This window comes from Mirounga angustirostris, unplaced genomic scaffold (assembly GCF_029215605.1).
Source record: "Mirounga angustirostris isolate CCGP_5_RB_7025 unplaced genomic scaffold, mMirAng1.0.hap1 SCAF_6, whole genome shotgun sequence".
In the NCBI taxonomy this organism is placed as follows: Eukaryota; Metazoa; Chordata; class Mammalia; order Carnivora; family Phocidae; genus Mirounga; species Mirounga angustirostris.
In genome coordinates this window covers 139,590,557-139,615,848 of record NW_026991714.1, presented here as the reverse complement: position 1 = coordinate 139,615,848, position 25,292 = coordinate 139,590,557, and the positions used below count along the sequence as shown (strand labels likewise).

General features: G+C 35.4%; 1 protein-coding gene across 2 annotated transcripts in view; it reads right to left on the bottom strand.

The window, feature by feature from the left end:
- ATRNL1 (attractin like 1) overlaps window positions 1-25,292 on the bottom strand; it is an 804,411-nt gene that overhangs the window by 540,591 nt on the left and 238,528 nt on the right. For both annotated transcript variants that reach the window (XM_064595308.1, XM_064595309.1), the window contains exon 21: window positions 1,146-1,198. In XM_064595308.1, the coding sequence (XP_064451378.1) occupies window positions 1,146-1,198 (53 nt within the window). The remainder of the gene's footprint in view (window positions 1-1,145; window positions 1,199-25,292) is intronic.

Sequence of the window (25,292 nt, the reverse complement as noted above, 5' to 3'; positions counted from 1 at the left end):
ATAAATGGGCAACTGATTTTCAACAAAGGTGTAAAAGCAATTCATTGGTTAAAAGAAAATCTTTAAACAAACTGTGCTAGAACATTTGGATACCCATATGGAGAAAAAAATTGATCCATCTCTTGAAATATATACAAATATTAACTCAAAATCAACTTCATTCTTAAATAGAAAACATAAAAATAGAAAACTTCTAAAAAAATGGGAAAATCTTTGTGATCTTAGGTTAGGCTAAGATTTCTCAAAAGAACAGATTGATAAATTGCACTTCATCTTAATTAAAAACTCCTCTTCAAAAAAAAATACTCCTAATAGAGTGAAAAGGTAAGTCACAAACTAAAAAAAAAAATATTTACAAATCATATGTCACCTAAAATATTTGTATCTGTAATACATAAAGTACTCTGAAAACTCAATAATGAAAACAATCCAATTTTTAAAAGTGGACAACAGATTTAAACACACTTCATCAAATAAAAAAAAATAGAGAGCAAATAATCATGTGAACAAATATTTAACATCATTTCTCATTAGAGAAATGTAAATAAAAACATTAGATACCATTACACACCTATTAGGACAGCTAAAATTAAAAAGACTAACCATATGAAATACTGAGAGATTTGAAGAACTGAAACTCATACACTCCTGGTGGGAATGTAAAATGATATAACCATTTGAAAATTGTCTCTTAAAAGGTTAAACATACATCTAGTGTATGATCACTACCCAGTGAAAGTATCTTTCAGTAAAAAATCAACACAGCTTTTTAGTGATGACCAAAATTGCCCCCTGCAAAAATCTATCACAAAATTCTATTCATTCAAAATTTAATCAAAATGAAAAGATCATATTAAATCCAGCTGAGATTATTCAAGTCCTATTTTTGTTTCCATGTCCAGAATAAGATCTATTTCTATGTCACTCTTCAAGAGTAGAAAAAAATGCACCAAATATAATTTTTAAAATACAACAAAAGACTGCCTTTCTTAGCAACATATATGGAATTGTATTATAAGATTTAAGAAATAGAAATGGTAACATATGAATGACAACATCAGCATGCAAGATGAATTTTATTATCTGCAAAATCACCTAAGACTAAAAATATAAACTATTTAAAATGAAAAAGCAAAAGTACTTACAATAACATGTTCCTCTAAGTGGATTACCAACATAGCGATTTTCAGAGTCGCATCTGTAGAAATAAAAAACTCATTTACTACTGAGCAACAAAATTCAAAACCTTCATATTTTTTCTTCAAGCAAAACAATAATTAAAGTCTACATTAAAACATCTTAAAAACTATATCATTAATCAAATTTTTAAAAACAAATCTTCAAAATAATTAATGTAGAAAGCCAATATTTGAGCATGAGTAGAGAGAAGAAACAGTGAAGACAAACAGTCACACACACAAGATGATAAAGGGGAATGTCACAAGGCAGATGGGGTAAGACTAGGAATTTGGTCATATATATTCTTCCTTAATATTATGAAAAGAAATTGAAAGTCTTGATAAAGATATAGAGATACTTCTAGGTGAAGGAAGAAAAGTTGGGGAATTTATAAATCTACATCATTTTCTTACTTCTGGTATTCTTTGAAATATATTTTTCCCCAGTTTCTACACAATGATTTTATATTTTAAAAAAGATCTCCCCAATTGTGTAATAAAGAAAAGTTTTTTCTGAATGGTCCAGCTCTAAATTCAGTAGCTCAAACTCTGAATTTATGTAAGCAGATTATAAAAAATGGAAGAACATAAGAGCATTCCAAATCATGAATTCTAAGTTAAATTAAATTCTTCAAAATTATGGTTAATTATAGCACTGGGAGAAGATCATAAATGTTCTCAAAATTTCTGAAGTTCACATTTTTATATCTGTCTCCAGAATTCAATTAAAATGAGAATTAGTGCCTAAGAGAGATACAGCTTGATTTCGCATAATGCTTTTTCACTGGAACACCCTCCAAAATAAATTATTATAAAATGATATACACAAGGCTAACTGCATAAAGTGACTTAATATTTAAAGTATATGTAAAAGTTTAAAAGATGAGAAAGACCTTCCAAAATGTCTTTAGTTTTAATAGCATTAATCAGAACAGAGGAATAATTTATATATATATATTTTAATTAATAAAAGGCCAGACAGTTGAAAATAATAAGCTATAATCAGGTTACATTCTGAATGCATTTTTGAGCCATGTATTGCTAGTGTTTTTATTCATGAGTTGAAGAGTAAATCTTTTTCCACACTAACTGCAAAATTAAAGTTGAAATATAATATTCAATTATACCACTAACTTTATTCTCTGTGAAACAATGAAACTTTGGGGGTTAGTTTCCTATAACTTCCCCAAATGGACTTTCAAAATGTGTGATATATAGTTTTCTAGCTGTAGAAAATGATCATACTCATTATTGCTAGGTTAAGCACTTCAGGTTCTCTACTATTTCTATATTTTGTTCCTTCATTTAAGCTCACCTCCATAAATCCCATCACTTTGTACCAAATATATACATATACTGAAGGACTGATTCACAATACTATTATAATTCCTTTTTCTGTCACAAAAAATATGACTTGTGCCAAATGGATATCTCAATACTACTTTTATTTTTTTTTTTAAAGAGTTTATTTATTTATTTGAGAGAGAGCACAAGCAGGGAGTCCAAACTGGGGCTCAATCTCAGGACCCTGGGATCATGACCTGAGTTAAAGGCAGATATTTAACTGATTGAGCCATGCAGGTGCCCCTCAGTACTACTTTTAGAATAGGAAAATATTCAAAATAATAGTGCCTACCTTGTTATGCATGATATTCCCTGCATATCATATTTGTCTAAATAAATGGCTTTCAAAGTACCATAGCCATCTAAAGTGACTTTGACAAATGTTAAGGATTTCAAGTACTTTTTGATTAATCTATATGTTGACTTTAAGAGCTCTGGATACAAACCTATATCCCCATATGGAAGTTATACAGTATTTATTCTGGTTGATAATATTATGCTTATTCAAATTATTTAATATCATATTGGAATAGAAGTTATTGTAATATGCTACCTTCAACAAAATATAATTTTTAAGAGGCCATGGTTAAAATTTTATTTTCTCCAAGCTACAAATTATCTCAGGAGGATGAAATTATATGCTTTTGTTTAGGAAGTAATTTTTGCTACGTTTCATTACTCAAGCCCAGAAATTTAATGGAAATAAGGAATTAATACCACCTTGTTAAGAACTAAGCTGAGGGGCACCTGGGCGGTTAAGTGGCTGACTCTTGGTTTCAGCTCAGGTCATAATCTTGGGGTAGTGAGATGGAGCCCCATGACGGGCTCTGTGCTCAGCTCGGAGTCTGCTTCAGATTCTCCCTCCCCCCCACACCTCCCCTTGCTCATGTGCTCAAGTGCTTGCACACACTCTCTCACTCTCTCTAAAATAAATAAATAAATAAAACCTTACTTAAAAAAAAAAAAGAATTAAGCTGAGAGGCTTTATAGAGTTCTTGAAGGTGTCCAATATAAAATTATATTCTCTTTTAAATTTTCAAACTCAAAAAAGCAAATTAGAATATGTTGTCTAAAGATCTTTATATTAATAAGTATTGAGACAATTTTGAATGTATTAAAAGTATTTTCAAAATGTATAGTTATGAGCAGAGTTTAAACATCAATTTTTAGTAATTTAATTTCAGCTATCATCTAAAAAATCATTAGTGCCTGCAAATAACTAAGGAAATAAATAGTTCCAAAGGAAATATAATGAAACGTTAGGCATAAAACTCAGCCTGCAAAACACAAAAGTAGGCATAAATATATGCAAATACATTCCTTATTTTTCATTGGGACATCTCAACATCATCAGGACGGCAGTTAATTTGAAAGGTAATTTTCAATTTTACCAAATAAAAATTCCAATAAGCTTTAAAGGAGTTAGAAAAGTTGATCTTAATGTTCACATGCAGAAGTAAACATATAATAGCCCAAGCAGTCATTGATATATGAATGTATAAGGAAGATATGGTATGTATACACAATGGAATATTATTCAGTCATAAAGAATGATATCTTACCATTTTCAACAACATGTATAGACCTATAAAGTATAATGCTAAGTGAAATAACTCAGAAAAAAAAATATCATATGATGTGGAATTTAAGAAACAAAACAAACAAGCAAAGGAAAAAGAAAAACCAAGAAATAAACTCTTTTAACTACAGAGAACAAACTGAAGGTTACCAGAGGGGAGGAATGTAGGGGGATGGCTGAAATAGGTGATGGTGATTAAAGAGTGCACTTATCATGATGAGCACTTAAGTAATGTACAGAATTGTTGAATCACTATATTGTATACCTGCAACTAATATAACAATGTATGTTAACTATACTGAAATTAAAATTAAAAATTTAATTTAAAAAAAAAACAATGAAAAGGAAGAGCTTTGAGGGGAACTAGACTTAAAAGATATTAAAATATCTTCAAGGTCTATACAATTAAAATAGTGTAGTATCAGTGCTTTGATAGAAAGACCAAAGGTACAGAAGAGCAATTCAAGAAACAGGCTCAACTATGATATACTAAAAATCTAGCATATCATATGATAAAAGTGGTATTTTAAATGATCAAGGTAAAGTCTTTTTCACAAATGGTATTCAGACAACTGGATAGCCATTTGGAAAAATATAAAATCAGATCCAGTCCTCACACCATACACATACAAAAAACTCTAAATGAATCAGACATCCTAGCATACAAAATAGAATTTTAAACAATTAGAAGAAAAAATTGCATGATAACATGGGTATATTGAAAGGCATGGTAAAAAGAAATGCCATTAGTAAAATCAAAAGATAGGACAAGTTGTGAGAACACTGACAAAATATGTGAGCTAAAAGGGCTAAAATCCTTAATTTATAAAGAACTCTTTAATAATAAGGGAAGGACAATTCCATAGAAAAACTGGCAAAAGCCATAGACAATTCACAAAAAATTATATAACAGTGGTCTTAAATATATGAAAAGATGTTCAACTTCACTTTTAAACAGGGAAATATGAGCTAAATCTATACTAAGATGCCACTTCTCCCTCATCAGATTGTCAAAATTTCAAAATTATTGCAATATGCTCTGCTTATGAGACTGGGCAAACAGTGCTCCTATACAATTATGAGCTGGTGGGAATACAAAATGAGAAAATCCCTATGGAGGAAAATTTAGCAGTATCTAACAAATCTACGTGAGCATTTATTCTTCAACCCAACAATCCCACTTATAGGAACTTGGAAGTAAACCACCAGCAATATGAAAATATATGAGCACAAGTTTATTTACTGCAGCATCATTTATAATTACAAAATATTGTAAACTATCTAAATGTCCATGCACACAAGATTTGTTAAATAAACTACAGTACATAAACACAATGGCATATCATACATCTGTAAATAAAACCAAACAAAAAAGATAATGAAGATCTTTATGACTTAATATAGATACATATCTCTGATATGTTACCTTTTGTGTAAGAAGGAAAAGAGTGAATGTATGTGTATATGTGTGTGTATATATATATGTATATATATATGTAAGAAACATATGCATGTATATAAAACATATATATAGATATATAGAGATATGAATCACAGGAAGGATAAACAAGAAAACAATGAAGTCAGTTACCTACTGGAGGAGAAAGGAGGAGATGGGAACTAATCTCTCTGAGTATATTTTTAAGTACTTTTGTCTTTTGAAAGAATGTCAATGTTCAACATATTCCAAAATATATACATATTAAACCAATAAGAATGAGAAAGAGGGAAAAAAAACCTTAAAACAAAAACTAAAAGAAATGAATCTAATGAATTTCAAATGAATACTATTTAGCCATCCTGAAGGGAAAAGAAGGAAGGGAGGGAGGGGAGTAGGAGGGGAGAGGTGAGGAGGAACAGAAAAGGAAGGAAGGGAGGAAGGGAAGAAAGAAAAAAGAAGAGGGACCATTCCAAATAACTTCTTAACGCAGTATCTGACTATATATCCTCAAGCCTGAGCAGAGTAAGGTGGAGGAGTCAAACTTTGAAATCTTTTTAGGTTTGCTTATTAAAGTGATATAGACAAAGCAATTCTGAAAGTATTTCTTATATTACAGAATTGAGCAAATAAAGAATGTATTAAAGTCATTGGAAGCCAGTGTTCTCACTGAGGAAGAAGAGACATTACAGATATTAAACTGGAAAAGGTCCAAAAGAACCTTAGAGGGATACACTGGAATTGGAAGTCTGGGTATGAAGTAATGTTTTCTAAAATATGTATATGTGTGTATATGCATGCATATGTACACATGTACATGTATATATGTACTTATTTGTACATATAAATATTTCCTAGTTCTGTTCACTGAACAGTCCACTAAGTTAAGACAGCAAAGAGCGTAGTTAGCACCAAGATATTAGCCTCTAATATAATTCTTCATTACAAGGAATCAGAGTTCTATAAAAATATTTTTTTTATTTTTTTTAAAAGATTTTATTTATTCATAAGAGACAGACAGAGAGAGGCAGACGGAGAAGCAGGCTCCCCGCTGAGCAGGGATTCCCGACGCAGGACTCGATCCTAGGACCCTGGAATCACAACCTGAGCCAAAGGCAGACACCCAACCATCTGAGCTACCCAGGCGCCCTAAAAATATTTTTTAAATGGCTGATCTGAGGCAGGACAGGTATAAGATGAGCCTGGAACATCTTCTTATATGAGAAAGTAAGGAAGTATTCACAAAATGATGGGTATATGTCACAAAAATACAAGTGAGCTTTAAGTAGCTCCCACTGGCCAAATCTGGAACAAGATGAGTGCTAAGTGAGTAAGTATAACAGTGATTTATAAATTATTGGAGAAAACAGGAATTCATTTATTATCACCAATAATAAATAAATGGTGGAGAAGGAAGAGCTCTTACTAAAAGTACAATTTTAAGAACTCACTGGTAAATGGAGAGGAAGTATGGGAATTGGTAATCATCATAGTAAAGATAGAGACCAGAGAAGAATAATAAATCTTTTCTTCTTATAAATATGTCATATCCTATAAGACAAATTTGCCTCATGTCTAATTCACTCAAAAAAGAAAAAAGAGAAGAAAAAAAAGAAAGAATTCAGGTCTACTTATCATATCTCTAATCAAAATCCAAAATCTTGCATTCAAATAGCAGAGTCACCACCCATGGAAAAATATATTCATTACAAGGGATGAAATAAATGAAATCTAAAGTAAATATAAAAATGTATATGTGTAAAACTTTATAAATATATGTATAAGTGTATCACCTATACCTAATGCTGTGCTATGCAAATGAATGACCTTCCCATCTCATTTCCCACATATCAAAATCAATTGATAAAACCATTTATGCAAATTACAAATATAATCAGTTGATATATTGAAATGTTTGGCACAGCCATCATAGATTTTCATGTAACCTATATAATAATGTGATTGGGAATCAAGATTATCATAACCTATCAATTTCATTGTAGACCTCATACATAAATGAAATTAAAATATCAGAATGGAGTTACCTCACAACTATTTTCAACAAAAGGAGAGAGCAATATTACAAAGAAAATTCTAAATTCTTTCTTACTAAAATTGTACATATACGAATGTGAAATAATCAGATTAAGAAAAAATGTTTTAAGGTATGTTTTACTTTCTATTATTTTAAAGATTATTTATTTATTTATTTGAGAGACAGAGAGCACAAGTGGGAGGAGGAGCAGAGGGAGCCTCTGTGCTGGCAGTCTCTGTGCTGAGCATGGAACCCAACACAGGGCTCGATCCCACAACCCGGAGGTCATGACTTGAGCTGAAATCAAGAGTTGGATGTTTAACCAACTCAACCACCCTCGGGTGCCCCAAGCTGTTTTGTTTGGTAACAAACCACTGTGTTAAGTAACACATAAGTAAAATTTCTTTTTAAATAGTCTGTTTTTATTTATTTTTTTAAAGATTTTATTTATTTATTTGAGAGAGAGAGAATGAGAGACAGAGAGCACGAGAGGGAAGAGGGTCAGAGGGAGAAGCAGACCCCCCACTGAGCAGGGAGCCCGATGTGGGACTCGATCCTAGGACTCCAGGATTATGACCTGAGCCGAAGGCAGCTGCTTAACCAACTGAGCCACCCAGGCACCCAATAGTCTGTTTTTAGAAAAGCCTTAATTTGCATTGTTAAAATTATTTTGCCCATTCAGGAAAGTATATTTTTTCTATCAAGGATTGAGATGCCCTTCATAGTTTGAAAACCCTAAAAGCATGTAAGGTATGTATTATATATTTAATACACAAATATATAATTCAACTAAATAAAATAAAAGATCAATTGGATATATTTGCACTAGTTATCTACTGCTAAGTAACAAATCACAAAAGCTTAGCAACTTTAATCAACACATATATATTAACTCACAGTTTTTGTGGGTCAGGAGTCTGAACATAGGGCAAAGTTGGGCTCTCTGATTCTGAGATGAGGTAGGATACAATCAAGGCATTGGCTGGACCTGGGGTCTGCTGTATAGCTGTAATCAAGGTGTCAGCTGGGGTTGGGTTCTCATCAGAGGCTTGACTGGGGTTGGGCTGCTTCTGAGCTCCCTCAGGTTGCTGGCAGAATTTATATCTTTGTGACTATAGAACTAAAGGCCTTGGTTTCTTACTTATTATTGGCTGGAGGCTGCCCTCAGCTCCCAGAGGATGCCTTCAGCTCCACTTAATTCTTCAAAGGCAGCCAGAAAGGGAGAAACTCTCTAGATCAAATCTTCTAGCAAGACACAGACTTAGGGGCACTTGGGTGGCTCAGTTGGTTAAGCGACTGCCTTCGGCTCAGGTCATGATCCTGAAGTCCCGGGATCGAGTCCCACATCAGGCTCCCTGCTCGGCAGGGAGTCTGCTTCTCCCTCTGACCCTCCTCCCTCTCATGCTCTCTGTCTCTCATTCTCTCTCTCGCAAATAAATAAAAATAAAATAAAAATAAAAATCTTTAAAAAAAAATTTTAAAAAATAAAATTAAATTAAGAACTTCTCTTCATCAAAGATATACAAAACAATGTGTAAATCCAAACCACATAGTGGTATTTACCACACATATCACCAACAAAAGACATGCATCCAGAATGTATAAAACATTATTACAAATGATTAAGAATCCAGTAGAAAAAAAAATCACAAGAAATTTGAAAGAGCACAATTTCATAAAAGAGAAAAAATTGGTGTTAAACATATGAAATCTTTTAAAGATTAAACAAATGGATATTTGAGAACTTTAGTTCTTAAGAAAATCCAAATTCAACTTGCAACATCAGAATCCTTAAAACTAAAATGTCTTAATACCATGTATTGCCAAGTGTATAGACATTAAGAAAACTTTTACAGCCCCGGAAAGAATATAATTTGATGTAACAATTTTACAAAACAATTAATCCTCTGAAATTGAAAATATAGATACTGAATACATACCCATCAAAAATGTACACAGTTGTGAATCAGGAGATATACATGAGAATAACAATAAGTGCATTAGATTTCATGTAAAACAAAAACAAAACTAAGATCAAATGAGACATAGGAGAATGAACAAATGAAGGGGGGTATAATAGTGCAACGAAATACTCTGCATCATTGAAAAGGATCAAATTACAACTATATGGATGCAAAAACTTAGATGAATATCAAAACATGTTGGGTGAAAAACATGACACAAAACACTATAGCCTCAGACTAGAAGAAAATATTTGCAAAAGATATATCTGATAAAGGGCTGTTATCTGAAATACATGAAAAACTGTTAAAACTCAACAATAAGAAAACAAACAACCCAATTAAAAAATGGGCCAAGACTCCACACCAAAGAATATATACAAATAAGGTATAGCAAATAAGCACACAAAAAGATGCTGTACATCATATGTCATCAGGGCCATTCAAACGAAAATAATGAGATACACACAATTTTGTGTGTATCAACTTTTGTGTGTAACGACTACACACAATTTTGAACAGGCAAAATCCAGAACACTAATAACACCAGATGCTCATAAGCATCCTAGAGAAGAACACAGGTAGCAACCTCTTCGACCTCAGCGGCAGCAACTTCTTCCTAGAAACATTGCCAAAGGCAAGGGAAGCAAGGGCAAAAATGAACTATCGGGACTTCATCAAGATAAAAAGCTTTTGCACAGCAAAAGAAACAGTCAACAAAACCAAAAGACAACAGAATGGGAGAAGGTATTTGCAAATGACATATCAGATAAAGGGCTATAAAGAACTTATATCTATAAAGTTATAAAGAACTTATCAAACTCAACACCCAAAGAATAATCCAATCAAGAAATGGGCAGAAGACATGAACAGACATTTTTCCAAAGAAGACATCCAAATGGCCAACAGACACATGAAAAAGTGCTCAACATCGTTTGGCATCAGGGAAACCCAAATCAAAACCTCAATGAGATACCACCTCACACCAGTCAGAATGGCTAAAATTAACAAGTCAGGAAATGACAGATGCTGGCAAGGATGCAGAGAAACGGGAACCCTCCTACACTGTTGGTGGGAATGCAAGCTGGTGCAGCCACTCTGGAAAACAATATGGAGGTTCCTCAAAAAGTGGAAAACAGAGCTACCATACAACTCAGCAATTGCACTACTGGGTATTTACCCTAAACATACAAATGTAGTGATCCAAAGGGGTACGTGCACCCCAAGGTTTATAGCAGCAATGTCCACAATAGCCATACTATGGAAAGAGCCAAGATGTCCATCAACAGATGAATGGAATACGAAGATGTGGTGTATATATATACAACAGAATATTACTCAGCCATCAAAAAAAAAAAAAAAAAAAAAAAGAAATCTTGCCGTTTGCAACGACGTGGATGGAACTAGAGGGTATTATGCTACGCAAAATAAGTCAATCAGAGAAAGACATGTATCATATGATCTCACTGATATGAGGGATTCTTAATCTCAGGAAACAAACAGAGGGTTGCTGGAGTGGTGGGGGGTGGGAGGGATGGGGTGGCTGGGTGATAGGCGTTGGGGAGGGTATGTGCTATGGTGAGAGCTGTGAATTGTGTAAGACTGATGAATCTCAGACCTGTACCTCTGAAACAAATAATACATTATATGTTTAAAAAAAAAAAAGAAGAAGATAGCAGGAGGGGAAGAATGAAGGGGGGGGAAATCAGAGGGGAGACAAACCATGAGAGTCTATGGACTCTGAGAAACAAACTGAGGGTTCTAGAGGGGAAGGGGGTGGGGGGATGGGTTAGCCTGGTGACGGGTATTAAGAAGGGCATGTTCTGCATGGAGCACTGGGTGCTATATGCCAACAATGAATCATGGAACACTACATCAAAAACTAATGATGTAATGTATGGTGATTAACATAACATAATAATAAAAAAAACAGCCTTCCCATGGAGAACCAATCTGATTTTAATATAATGTATGGCCCCTCTTAGAACATTAATACTACTGGAAAAGGTGAGTGCTTGGGATTTGCTACTAAGGAACCCCAAAGAAGATAAACAAATGCTAGGAAGCATGTTTTAAAAATGTTCGATGTTGAGACACTCCCTATTGCCCAAGTCTAGGAACACCTTGCTGATTTGGACAAGAAAAGGACAATACACCAGCAGTGGGGATTCTAGCATAGTTTATCTGTGAAGCACATTCTTTACAGGGTACTATTTACACAATGTAGCAGAGTCACAGACACTGTAAACAAAACAGAAACAAAAAAACAAAACTTTTCATAAGTTAACATCTCATTGTTTAAGAAATACCCCCAATAGGGTGCTCTCTTTTGCTACCAAATGCTTTTTTAAATGGTGTGGATGTTATAGCCTTGACTACTACCTCCTCAGAGGACGATTTCTTTGGGGTCATGTTCAAACTCCTCTGCCAAGAGGACTGAGGGGACACTCATGGAATATGACCAAAATACTGACAACTGGTCATCATGTTTCCAGACTTCATAAAATCAAAGACTCCTGGATACCAGGTTCTTAATGTAAGTTTCTTCTGTATTTAAAAGGCCAACAAAGGCTTAATCACATAGGGACTACATCATAGCTTTAAAAAACTAGTTCCTTCTCGCTTTTCCATCAAATTTGCCACCCACCAACTAAATTGAGGGGAACACCAAAGGCTCCTGTGCCCCAGCCCTCAACAGTGATTATCTGAAAGAAGCCTGTCATCTCTACCCTCTTAGGAGAGAAATGACACATGTCACTTGTGTACCTCACCTAAGCCAGGGCCAATTCCCCCATATCCCTAAGGAATACATAGGACTTGACAGAATGGACCAGATGAAAACACATCATGCTCTCTATAATTAACAAAACTAAGCTGCTAAACTAGCTGTTCTAGGAGATGTCCTTAAGTATAAATTACACACCACTCTACATTCAAGGAAATAACACCCTTCACCCTTCTCTGTCCACTAGCCTCTTCCCTTCCCCATGAGAAACAACATCCTCTTCCTGAAGGTACAAGTCTTACAGAATAAAAACTGTGCCAGGAAAAATAAATTTAAACTGAGAAATCACACTTTCTTTGACTATTCAGACACAATCAGAATATAATAAATAGTCTCACAGGGGATTAACAAAGGTACCATTTTCCAAAATGAATGAAAGGATTTTTTTTTTATTAAATACTTTAGCTTTTATTTTCCTCTATAGCATGACTTTTTTTTTACACAAGACAGAAATGGATACTTAGAATTTGGGCCTTATCTATTAAAACTGACCACAACAAACATTTTAGCATTGTCATGTCTGAAAATCAAATTGGAAAGAAAAAAAAAATGTAAACCAAGGTGAAACCCTCAGATGTTTCCTGGAGTCCGTAGTCTCTCATGATTCGTCTACCCATCTGATTCCCCCCCACCCTTTTAGTTTTCCCTTCCTTCTCCTAATCTCCTCTGTGCTCTTATTTATGTTCCACATATGAGTGAAACCATATGATAATTGTCTTTCTATGATTGACTTATTTCACTTAGCATAATCCCCTACAGTTCCATCCATGTCCATGCAAGTGTTGGGTATTCATCCTTTCTGATGGCTGAATAATATTCCATTGTATATATGAACCACATCTTCTTTATCCATTCATCTGTCGATGAACATCTAGGCTCCTTCCATAGTTTGGCTATTGTGGACAATGCTCCTATAAACATCGGGGTGCATGTGCCCCTTCTTTTCACTACATCTGTATCTTTGGGGTAAATACCCAGTAGTGCAATTGCTGGGTCATAGGGTAGCTCTATTTTTAACCTTCTGAGGAGCCTCCATACTGTTTTCCAGAGTGGCTGTATCAACTTGCATTCCTACCAACAGTGTAAGAGGGTTCCCCTTTCTCCACATCCTAACCAACATTTGTTGTTTCCTAGAACGTGTGGTTGTCATGACATACTGAAAGTCTGTGAAAGAAGAATCTTTTATATGTCTAATGAAAATGTTTTAAAAAGATATGCGATTATAAAGGATTAAAGGATGAAAAGAAGAGAGATAAAGGAGGTCTACTATCAGAAATCAAAGGAGAAAATTAGCATATTCTATCACAGGGAAAAACAGCTTATGGAATTCCATATACAGAATACAAAAACTGTAGACAGATACTGAACACATTGTGTAAAACTATTTCATGTAGACCCAAAGACACCCCAGATTGAAAGTGAAGGGGTGAAAAACAATTTACCATCCTAATGGACACCAAAAAAAGCTGGGGTGACAATCCTTATTTCAGACAAATTAGATTTTAAACCAAAGAGTGTAATAAGAGATGAGGAAGGACACTATATCATACTTAAAGGGTCTAGCCAACAAGAAGATCTAACAATTGTAAATATCTATGCCCCTAACATGGGAGCAGCCAATTATATAAGGCAATAAATAACAAAAGCAAAGAACACATTGACAACAATACAATAATAGTGGGGGACTTTAACACCCCCCTCACTGAAATGGACAGATCTTCTAAGCAAAAGATCAACAAGGAAATAAAGACTTTAAATAACACACTGGACCAAATGGACTTCACAGATATATTCAGAACATTCCATCCCAAAGCAACAGAATACACATTCTTCTCTAGCGCCCATGGAACATTCTCCAGAACAGATCACATCCTAGGTCACAAATCAGGTCTCAACCACTATCAAAAGATTGGGATCATTCCCTGCCTATTTTCAGACCATAATGCTTTGAAACTAGAACTCAATTACAAGAGGAAAGTTGGAAAGAACTCAAATACATGGAGGCTAAAGAGCATCCTACTAAAGAATGAACGGGTCAACGAAGAAATTAAAGAAGAATTAAAAAAATTCATGGAAACCAATGAAAATGAAAACACAACTGTTCAAAATCTTTGGGATGCAGCAAAGGCAGTCCCAAGAGGAAAGTATATAGCAATACAAGCCTTTCTCAAGAAATAAGAAAGGTCTCAAATACACAACCTAACCGTACACCTAAAGGAGCTGGAGAAAGAACAGCAAATAAAGCTAAACCCAGCAGGAGAAGAGAAATAATAAAGATCAGAGCAGAAATCAATGAAATAGAAACTAAAAGAACAGTAGAACAGATCAACGAAACCAGGAGCTGGTTCTTTTAAAGAATTAACTAGATTGATAAACCCCTGGACAGACTCATCAAAAAGAAAAGAAAAATGACCCAAATCAACAAAATCATGAATGAAAGAGGAGAGATCACAACCAACACCAAAGAAATACAAACAATTATAAGAACATATTATGAGCAACTCTATGCCAGCAAATTAGATAACCTGGAAGAAATGGATGCATTCCTAGAGTTGTATCAACTACCAAAACTGAACCAGGAAGAAACAGAAAACCTGAACAGACCTATAACCACTAAGGAAATTGAAGCAGTCATCAAAAATCTCCCAACAAACAAAAGCCCAGGGCCAGATGGCTTCCCAGGGGAATTCTACCAAACATTTCAAGAAGAATTAATACCTATTCTTCTGAAACTGTTCCAAAAAATTGAAATGGAAGGAAATCTTCCAAACTCATTTTATGAGGCCACCATTACCTTGATCCCAAAACCAGACAAAGACCCCATCAAAAAGGAGAATTACAGACCAATATCCCTGATGAACATGGATGCAAAAATTCTCAACAAAATACTAGCCAATAGGATCCAACAGTACATTAAAAGGATTATTCATCACGACCAAGTGAGATATATCCCTGGGCTGCAAGGTTGGTTCAACATCTGCAAATCAATCAACGTGATACAATACATTAACAAAAGAAAGAACAAGAATCATATGATCCTCTCAAGAGATGCAGAAAAAGCTTTTGACAAAGTACAGCATCCTTTCTTGATCAAAACTCTTCAGAGTATAGGCATAGAGGGTACATACCTCAATATCATAAAAGCCATCTATGAAAAACCAACAGCAAATATCATTCTCAATGGGGAAAAACTGAGAGCTTTCCCCCTAAGGTCAGGAACACGGCAGGGATGTCCACTATGACCACTGCTATTCAACATAGTATTGGAAGTCCTAGCCACAGCAATCAGACAACAAAAAGAAATCAAAGGCATCCAAATTGGCAAAGAAGAAGTCAAACTCTCACTCTTTGCAGATGATATGATACTTTATGTGGAAAACCCCAAAGACTCCACCCCAAAACTGCTAGAACTCATACAGGAATTCAGTAAAGTGGCAGGATATAAAATCAATGCACAGAAGTCAGTGGCATTCCTATACACCAACAACAAGACAGAAGAAAGAGAAATTAAGGAGTCAATCCCATTTACAATTGCACCCAAAACCATAAGATACCTAGGAATAAATCTAACCAAAGACACAAAGGATCTGTACTCAGAAAACTATCAAATACTCATGAAAGAAATTGAGGAAGACACAAAGAAATGGAAAAACGTTCCATGCTCATGGATTGGAAGAACAAATATTGTGAAGATGTCAATGCTACCTAGAGCAATCTACACATTCAATGCAATCCCCATCAAAATACCATCCACTTTTTTCAAAGAAATGGAAGAAATCATCCTAAAATTCGTATGGAACCAGAAAAGACCCCGAATAGCCAGAGAAATGTTGAAAAAGAAAAGCAAAGCTGGCGGCATCACATTTCTGGACTTCCAGCTCTATTACAAAGCTGTCATCATCAAGACAGTATGGTACTGGCACAAAAACAGGCACATAGATCAATGGAACAGAATAGAGAACCCAGAAATGGACCTTCAACTCTATGGTCAACTAATCTTTGACAAAGCAGGAAAGAATGTCCAATGGAACAAAGACAGTCTCTTCAACAAATGGTGTTGGGAAAATTGGATAGCCACATGCAGAAGAATGAAACTGGACCATTTCCTTACACCACACACAAAAATAGATTCAAAATGGTTGAAAGACCTCAATGTGACACAGGAGTCCATCAAAATCCTAAAGGAGAACACAGGCAGCAACCCCTTTGACCTCAGCCGAAGCAACTTCTTCCTAGAAACATCGCCAAAGGCAAGGGAAGCAAGGGCAAAAATGAACTATTGGGACTTCATCAAGATAAAAAGCTTTTGCAAAGCAAAGGAAACAGTCAACAAAACCAAAAGACAACCGACAGAATAGGAGAAGATATTTGCAAATGACATATCAGATAAAGGGCTAGTATCCAAAATCTATAAAGAACTTATCAAACTCAACACCGAAAGAACAAATGATCCAATCAAGAAGTGGGCAGAAGACATGAACAGACATTTTTCCAAAGAAGACATCCAAATGGCCAACAGACACATGAAAAAGTGCTCATCATCGCTCAGCATCAGGGAAATCCAAATCAAAACCTCAATGAGATACCACCTCACACCAGTCAGAATGGCTAAAATTAACAAGTCAGGAAATGACAGATGTTGGCAGGGATGCAGAGAAAGGGTAACCCTCCTACACTGTTGGTGGGAATGCAAGCTGGTGCAGCCACTCTGGAAAACAGTATGGAGGCTCCTCAAAAAGTTGAAAATAGAGCTACCCTACAACCCAGCAATTGCACTACTGGGTATCTACCCCAAAGATACAAAAGTAGGGATCCAAAAGGGTACGTGCACCCCGATGTTTATAGCAGCAATGTCCACAATAGCCAAACTGTGGAAAGAGCCAAGATGTCCATCGACAGATGAATGGATAAAGAAGATGTGGTATATATATATACAATGGAATATTATGCAGCCATCAAAAGGAATGAGATCTTGCCATTTGCAACGACGTGGATGGAACTGGAGGGTATTATGTTGAGCAAAATAACTCAAACAGAGAAAGACATGTATCATATGACCTCACTGATATGAGGAATTCTTAATCTCAGGAAACAAACTGAGGGTTGCTGGAGTGGGGGGTGGGGTGGGAGGGAGGGGGTGACTGTGTAATAGATACTGGGGAGGGTATGTGTCTGGTAAGCGCTGTGAATTGTGCAAGACTGTTGAATCTCAGATCTGTACCTCTGAAACAAATAATGCAATATAGGTTAAGAAAAAAAAAAGAAGAAGAAAAAGGTAGCAGGAGGGGAAGAATGAAGGGGGGGAAATTGGAGGGGTAGATGATCCATGAGAGACGATGGACTCTGAAAAACAAACTGAGGGTTCTAGAGGGGAGGGGGGTGGGAGGATGGGTTAGTCTGGTGATGGGTATTGAGGAGGGCACATTCTGCATGGAGCACTGGGTGTTATGCACAAACAATGAATCATGGAACACTACATCTAAAACTAATGATGTAATGTATGGGGATTAACATAAGAATAAAAAAATTTTTTTAAAAATTAAAATAAAAAATCCAGATTGACAAAACAAGTCAATGAAAAGATTAAAAAATAGTAATTCCGTATCTTTAAAATTAAGAAAAAAAGTAAAAATAATGGATTAAAATAAAATAAAGATTGAAATTACTGATAAATTAGAAAGTATTTCACTTTAAAAATATATAAACTTGAAGAGTGATTAATCTGAAACTTAGTATAGTTAGAGCACAAGTCTCTGAAAAATAATATCAATCTCTACATTATGTAATTCTTACCCTAGGAAAAAGAACAGTATTAATAATTTTTGGTATCTAAAGGATACTTAATTTTAGTAATTACTAAATATTTTATATTAAAACTGGGATTTAATAGCTCACAAAAACTATTCATATATTTTCCAACAAATCCAGAAATAGTGCCTCAATTCTCATTTGCCAAGTAACCTTAATAAAGAAAAGATGGGGGGTGGCGCCTGGGTGGCTCAGTTGATTAAGCAACCAACTCTTGATTTTGGCTAAGGTCGTGATCTCAGGGTCATGGCATCACACTCCGTGCTGGGCTCCATGCTCAGCAGGGCATCTGCTTGAGCTCCTCGCTCTCTGCCCCTCCCCCAACACACATGTGCATGCACATATGCACTTTCTCTCTCTAAAATAAATAAATAACATCTTTTTAAAAAATAAAGAAATGATGGGTACACAGTAAGTAAAGAACACTGGTTTTTTACTTATAGAAACTTAGATGGAAGTTCTGCTCTAACACTAATTAAACTGTGACCTTGGACAAACTAACTTTTATAAGTTTCCATGTCCTTAAGAGTAAAATGGGGATAATAATACTACCTACTATACAAAATTATTGTAGGAATTAAATACGAGTACCTAGCCCAGAGATAGGCATTTGGTAGAGTTCAATATATGTTAACTATGATGATGACAGTAATGACAGCAATGAAAAAGAGTAAAAACATAAAAAATAGAGGATATTATGTTTGCACCTGCAAATGTCAAAGCAAGACAAAAAGATAATGATTCGAGAAACAGATTACACTGGAATATTTTCAATCATCTATCTTTCTTCCTAGAAGTAAGAGTGCTGCACTGGGGCCACCAGAAATGAATCAAACTGGCATAGCGCTGTATAGCAGTAATTCATCTTAAAATGCACATGCATTTGAAATGTGTCCATATTTTGATAAAACATCTACACATATACCAGATCTATGTTCTACATTAAAATGTTGAAATTTACTATACTTTATTTTTTCACAGAAGGTTAAGTTGGAACATACTAGACTATTTCATCCTCTGATATTTTAAGATAATTTTTAATAATAAATATAGAAGAATTTAACAAATTGAAAGTTTAAAGTACATTTTCTTTCTTTGGTATTTAAGTCTGTTTCTTTCTGTAATTGTTTCCAACTTATAATTAGTATATTCTACACATTAATTTGATGCTTTGTTCCTTACTGTGCACTTATTTGATACTAACATCTGTACAATTCTGTACAATATGCACATCTGTACAATGTGTTGAGACCTATTCTTACCATCTAGAATTAAAACCACTTAACTTTGCTATTGCCTTATATCAATGTAATAACCAAACTGGAGATCAAGGACTATACTAGTCTCCTAAGAGACAGCCTCCAATGAGAATAGCTCTAATAAAAGAGATGGAAAGTATGCAAAGGCTTTAAGAGATGAATGTGGATAAAAGAACAAATTGACCCAAACACCCCACAGACAATTCACTAAACTAATACCAGAAGACACACTTAATCAATACCTTTCATTTAAGGTAATTCAAATGAAAGTGCTTTAATTAAGGATGCCAAGCAAGGTGCCAAAGGAAGAGTAATTACTCATGGAAGGGTATGCTAACTCCTGTAAAAAAAAAACCTAAAACTCAGTACTTTTACACAATAAATGTCTGATTATTGCTTAAGGCACAGTCCAGTGTAGAGAGGTGGAGTTGGGGAAGACGTCTTGCTCCATGCAGTCTTGCAGGACTGAGCTGTTCCTGAGCTCCACAATCTTTCAGGTCCTCATCCTCCTTTCTACTGCACTACTGAATGGGGGCAAAGAGGATGTGAGGCACAGAGCTTTTTAGGGACCAGGCCTGGAGTGATGGACATTACTTAATGTTCACTGGTCAGAACGCAAGTACATGACCTCCAACCTAACCAATAGTAACTGGAAAACATAGCCTAGTTGTGTTCAGAAAGTTTTCACAATTGATAACTAAATGAAATACAATCCAGTACAGTTCTGGGGCTTAGAAAGACTTATTTCAAAGCTAATAGATTTGGAAGTATGTCCCTAAAAATCCAAAAGTTTTAAATGCAGGAAGACATACTCCAAAAGAACCCACACATTTTCTTGACATGGGGGGTATTTTTTACTCAAGTTGGACTTCTTACCAGGAGAGCACCTTCCTGGAGAGTTGGAGGTAGATAGTATTAAATTTGTTTTCACATGAGGCAAGCTTAAAGTGAATTAGTAACCTGCTTGCTCAACTGATATGTTGAGATTTATGGCTTTATGGTATCTCACTGAATAAATGTTTTTGAAATAAAGCAAGCATTGGTGTTCCTCAAATACCTTCTTTCTTGGCTCATCAGCACAAATAAACCATTAGGACTATCTGTAGTTGTGACTACAGTGGACAAAAATGAGCTAGAAAATTTTAACAATATTTAGCGTTAGTATTTGAAGACTGTATTCACCAGCTGTTTATCCAATTGTGTTTATGAAGCTGATAATCTATATGCAAATTAGATAGAGTATAAAAAGACAGGTTGTACAGCAAATGATTCCTTTGTATTTTTCGTATAATAACTTAATGTAGATTAGGGCACAGGGATGAAACAGGTACTATATTTCCTCATTCCCAATATAGAAGACTTTTAAAAATGACAATAGAAATTGGGAAAAATAAAAATCCTCAGATATTTGTTTTATAAAGCCCCTGCTATGTGCCAGAAACTAGTCTAGAAAAGAAGGCACAAGTTTGATCTTCCTAAAATGGAAAAGGCATTGACATCATCCTCTGCCTCCTTCCCATCAAAAAAAAAAAAAAAAGACTAGATACAACAAAATAGAAAAAAATGGAAAAATGGGTAATAATCTTAGATATTGCTGGCCTAAGGGTAAACTGGGGAGGAAAAAAAAATACTCAGGAAGACTATCTCCCTACGGCAGTATTTCCCAAAGTACATCAAGGACTATTATTTCACAGTCACCTAGAATACTTGTAAGAAAGCAAAAACTTTGGTCCCCAAGCTAGAATTTAAGTCACCATATTTCTAGAGACTTTTTTCACACTAATTTTGAAAACCAGTGTCTTGAGCCTAATGTAAGTAGCTATGAAAAAGCCATAATCAGTAAAGAAAAAAGGTTATAAGGAAGAGAAAAGGATATTCAATTATGAATTTACTGAATTAAAAGATCCTGCTTAGTGACCCATATCTCATATAATTATTTTATAATTCCAAATGTCTTTGAGAAATTTAATCTTCAATTTATTGTGGGAAAAAAGTAAAATATGATTCTAGATCAACCCATCAATTTTTATTAATCTACCAACATAATATCTAACAATACTATCAATATATATAACTTTCTCAAGAAGTCAGTAAATTGCTCTAAGATCTTATGTGCAATTAATGAAACAACAAAAGTTCTTTGGCTAAAGAAAAACACAAACTGATGAGGTAAGTGGTTCTCAATGGAGATAAATGTTAAGTGTACCAATTAGTTATCTCCATAATTATGGATTTCTTTAAGATTTTGTAGATTTATTTACTTGACACAGAGAGAGAGAGCACACAAGCAGGGGGAGTGGCAGGCAGAGGGAGAAGCAGCCTCCCAGCTGAGCAAGGAGCCTGATGTGGGACTCGATCCCAGGACCCCGGGATCATGACCTGAGCCGAAAGCAGACACTTAACCTACTGAGCCACCCAGGTGCCCCAATAATTATGGATTTCTAATGGAACTTACTAAAAGGGCTAAAAAGGATGCCAAGGATAGTAGACATCCTGAGTGCACAAGGCAACTCCACAAAACAACAAAAATAATTGATCCAAAACCCACGTAACTTTTGAACAACATGGCAAATGAACAGGTTTTTGTTCGTAATTATTTGAGCCTAGAACTTAACTCCATTTTACGTGTAAACACAGAGTAGCTTTGCATGTTTACAACAAACACTGAACTTTCTAGAAATGCAACTATATGTGACTTGAAAATACACCATATACAATTTTTTTAAATCTGTAGCACTACAATACAAAATCTTTGTGGTAGAAATTACATATTAAAATTATTTACTTGGGGGTTGCCTATTGTTTTGCAACATGGGACTCTTAACATGCTCCCAGAAGCCTACAATCCAATTCTATTGGCTCTAATATTACGGTATCTTTTTCCAATCTGTCATCTATTTCCTAAAATCTATGAAATGACATAGTTTCCAAAGTCTTTTTAAATATCAGAAACTGAATGAATGCCTTGACATGTGGTGGGGCTTCAAGACAGAAAATATATTTTCTGTGACATTTCATCATAATCCTGTCCATATTTTAACCACTCAAAGATCCAGCTCATATTTGAAATATAATACTTCCTCATTTTCTCCATTTCAACAGCCTGTTATTTGTCTTGGCATAAGATCTCCAGTTTCTGACTTACCATCTTGACTGGGCTCAGAGTGAATGAAAGGAGTTTCAGAGACCTCTTCCACTTGGCCCTTTCTACCTTAATGGCTCACTTCTCACAGGTCAAAAAGCTAATATGAGGGTCCACAAGAGACTACATATATTCATTCCAATTATGCACTCAGAGACAGGGAAAATTACCACAGAGTGAGTCTGCAGACCCAATATAATCAATTAAACAGATTTATACCAAAATTCCATTTATTACCTAGTCCCCATAAGTTCCCATTTTTACAAAGGGGCTATGACTCTTCATCTCTAAATGCCAGGAGCACTCCCTAATTTTCAAGATAATTAATGATGAAAAACCATAAAGTTCTAGAGAACATTATTCCATCCCCATTGAGAATCATTGACCTAATAATGTTTTCTTCTGCCCAACCAAAATACTTTGACCTTCACATTTACTGTGTACAAGACAGAAGAACACTTTACTGACTTGTTGGAATTCAGATATTTCCTGGTAATTAGAAGTAGATTAGAAAAGGTCTAATAAGGGCCAATCTGGAAACATGTTTTTTGTTTGTTTTCCTTTTTTTTCTTCATTTGCAGTTAAAATTTGTCAATGGTGTCTTCAGAAATATTAACACAACTTCTTAAGATACATAGTAGCAATATTGAAAAGATTTTTTAAGCAAATAAATTAATGATATTTTGGTGATTAATATCAGTCCAAATACCTTATCCAAAGCCCTTCAGAAGTATCTGTGTTCCTTTTCCCATGACCAATTATCTACTAAATAACTTGAGGTCCCATTGAAGAAACAGTGGAGGAATATTTATTGTGTCTATCGATGAGATGGTAGGGGTGCTTCTTCAACTTTATTTGATGGGTGCTGGGACCCAGAGATTCAGATTGGAATCATAAGAGTGAAGATTCACAATTTTCCACTGGGACAGCTGACATCAACCTTCTGCTTACTGGTTCATGATTTTTTGCTGGCAATATAAGTCAAACAATAATTTACTTGGCTGTCAGAACTCACTAAGGCATTACCACAAATTCCTGCCAACCAACACACCCTGTTAGCCAACTGGTCTTGCTAACTGTTAAAGTAATTAAGAGTTAGGTGCAACCACTTGTCCTTTACTATTCTGGAATCCTAACATACCCATTGACACTAGGGAGCCCAGCTAACTGGTAATATTTTCTCTTGTCTACCATGGCCTATAGACAACAGCCACCACTGAGTTTCAAAGACTCCAGAGCTCCCCTTACAATTGTACTCTTTATTGTCTTAATGAAGAAAGTGTTCTGGAAAACCTCCAAGAAAATAGAATCAATTAATGGTCTATGGATATTATGTAATACATGTGTACCAATACATCCAGCTTCCTGAGTTTTCTGACTCCAATGCTCAAAATTTCCTCAAGACAGTTCCAGCATCTCCCCACCTATTTACTAGAGGCAATCAGCATGCCCACATTTTAAAAAGTCATCAGCAACTACAGGTATATCACTAAGACATGAAATCCTGGATCATAGGAGAGTGATACCATATCAATAAATTCTCCCTTCTCCAGTCTTAGATTTCATGCTCCCTGATCCAAAACCCTCAAGGTCCACTCTCATATATACACTGCTGATTCCTGCCTCAGCGTATTTCTCAGACCCTGCAACGTTTTCAGTGATAAGCTATCTCTTACCTATCTACAGCAGAGACTGTGTCCTCCCAGTCATGCTACACTGAGACCTGACACTTGTTACGGATATGGAGACAATAAATGGAGGCAGGGTGCACTCTGGAGGAGGACAAACATCTTTTTATGAAACATGAACATCAGGTGCAATCTTTGCATTGTTGCCAGGGGATGGGAAGCTGCTTTACTCTATCAAATGACAGAAGACTACCACTTCTACCCAGGAGTCTTCAAGGGAATGAATCTAGGATTCGGGGCTCTGAGATCACACTTATAAGTGTCCCCACTGTATGCCTCAATCTCTCATGCCTTCCCATCAGGCAGTGACTCTGACCTGGGGGAACTGTCACAGCTGATCTTTGAGTTTCATTTGCAGCCAGCCAAACTTATGATTAAATCCTGGGCATAATTTTCAACGTACTCTGCTCTCTAGCTGTAGAAGGTAAAGGTCTTCAAATGCTGTCATGAAGACCATGTGATGTTCACAGCATGCCCTGAGTCGATGGAAGGTCCTTCTTTAAGGCTTTATGGCAGTTAACAAAAACCAGCCAAGTCCACAATCATAGTTACCACCCCCCCCCAACGACTTTCAAGTTCTAAAGCTGCTGCACAAACTAGCACTTCTCCTCCAACCTATACTTCATCCTATCAAACACAGTTAATATTCTCAATAATTATACTATAGCACACCAGGATAACCACTATTCCACTTACCATTAGCATTATAGTGTTTACTGCCACCTGATAAGTCATCTAACTATAACATCCCCTGCTGAAGGTCTGTTAACAAGAGCCACTTTCAGTAGCAACTGCCTGAGTTGGAATTACCTCAGTAGCAGATTTCAAGATAGGATGGGGGTGCTTGACAAGGGTAGTTATCTCAGGAAGCACTGTGACACAGTGGGAAATGTAGGACAAACTCTCACCCTTCATTGGTTCAGGATGACCCACTTTGGCATAAACTATCTTACCCTTCCTGGTTATACTGGGCAGAAATATGTACCTCTGGAACTAAAAGAGGAACAAAGATTCTCATACTTCATGTGGAATACTGGAAAGTACAGGAAACTGTCCACTATAGCTTTAGTGAAAC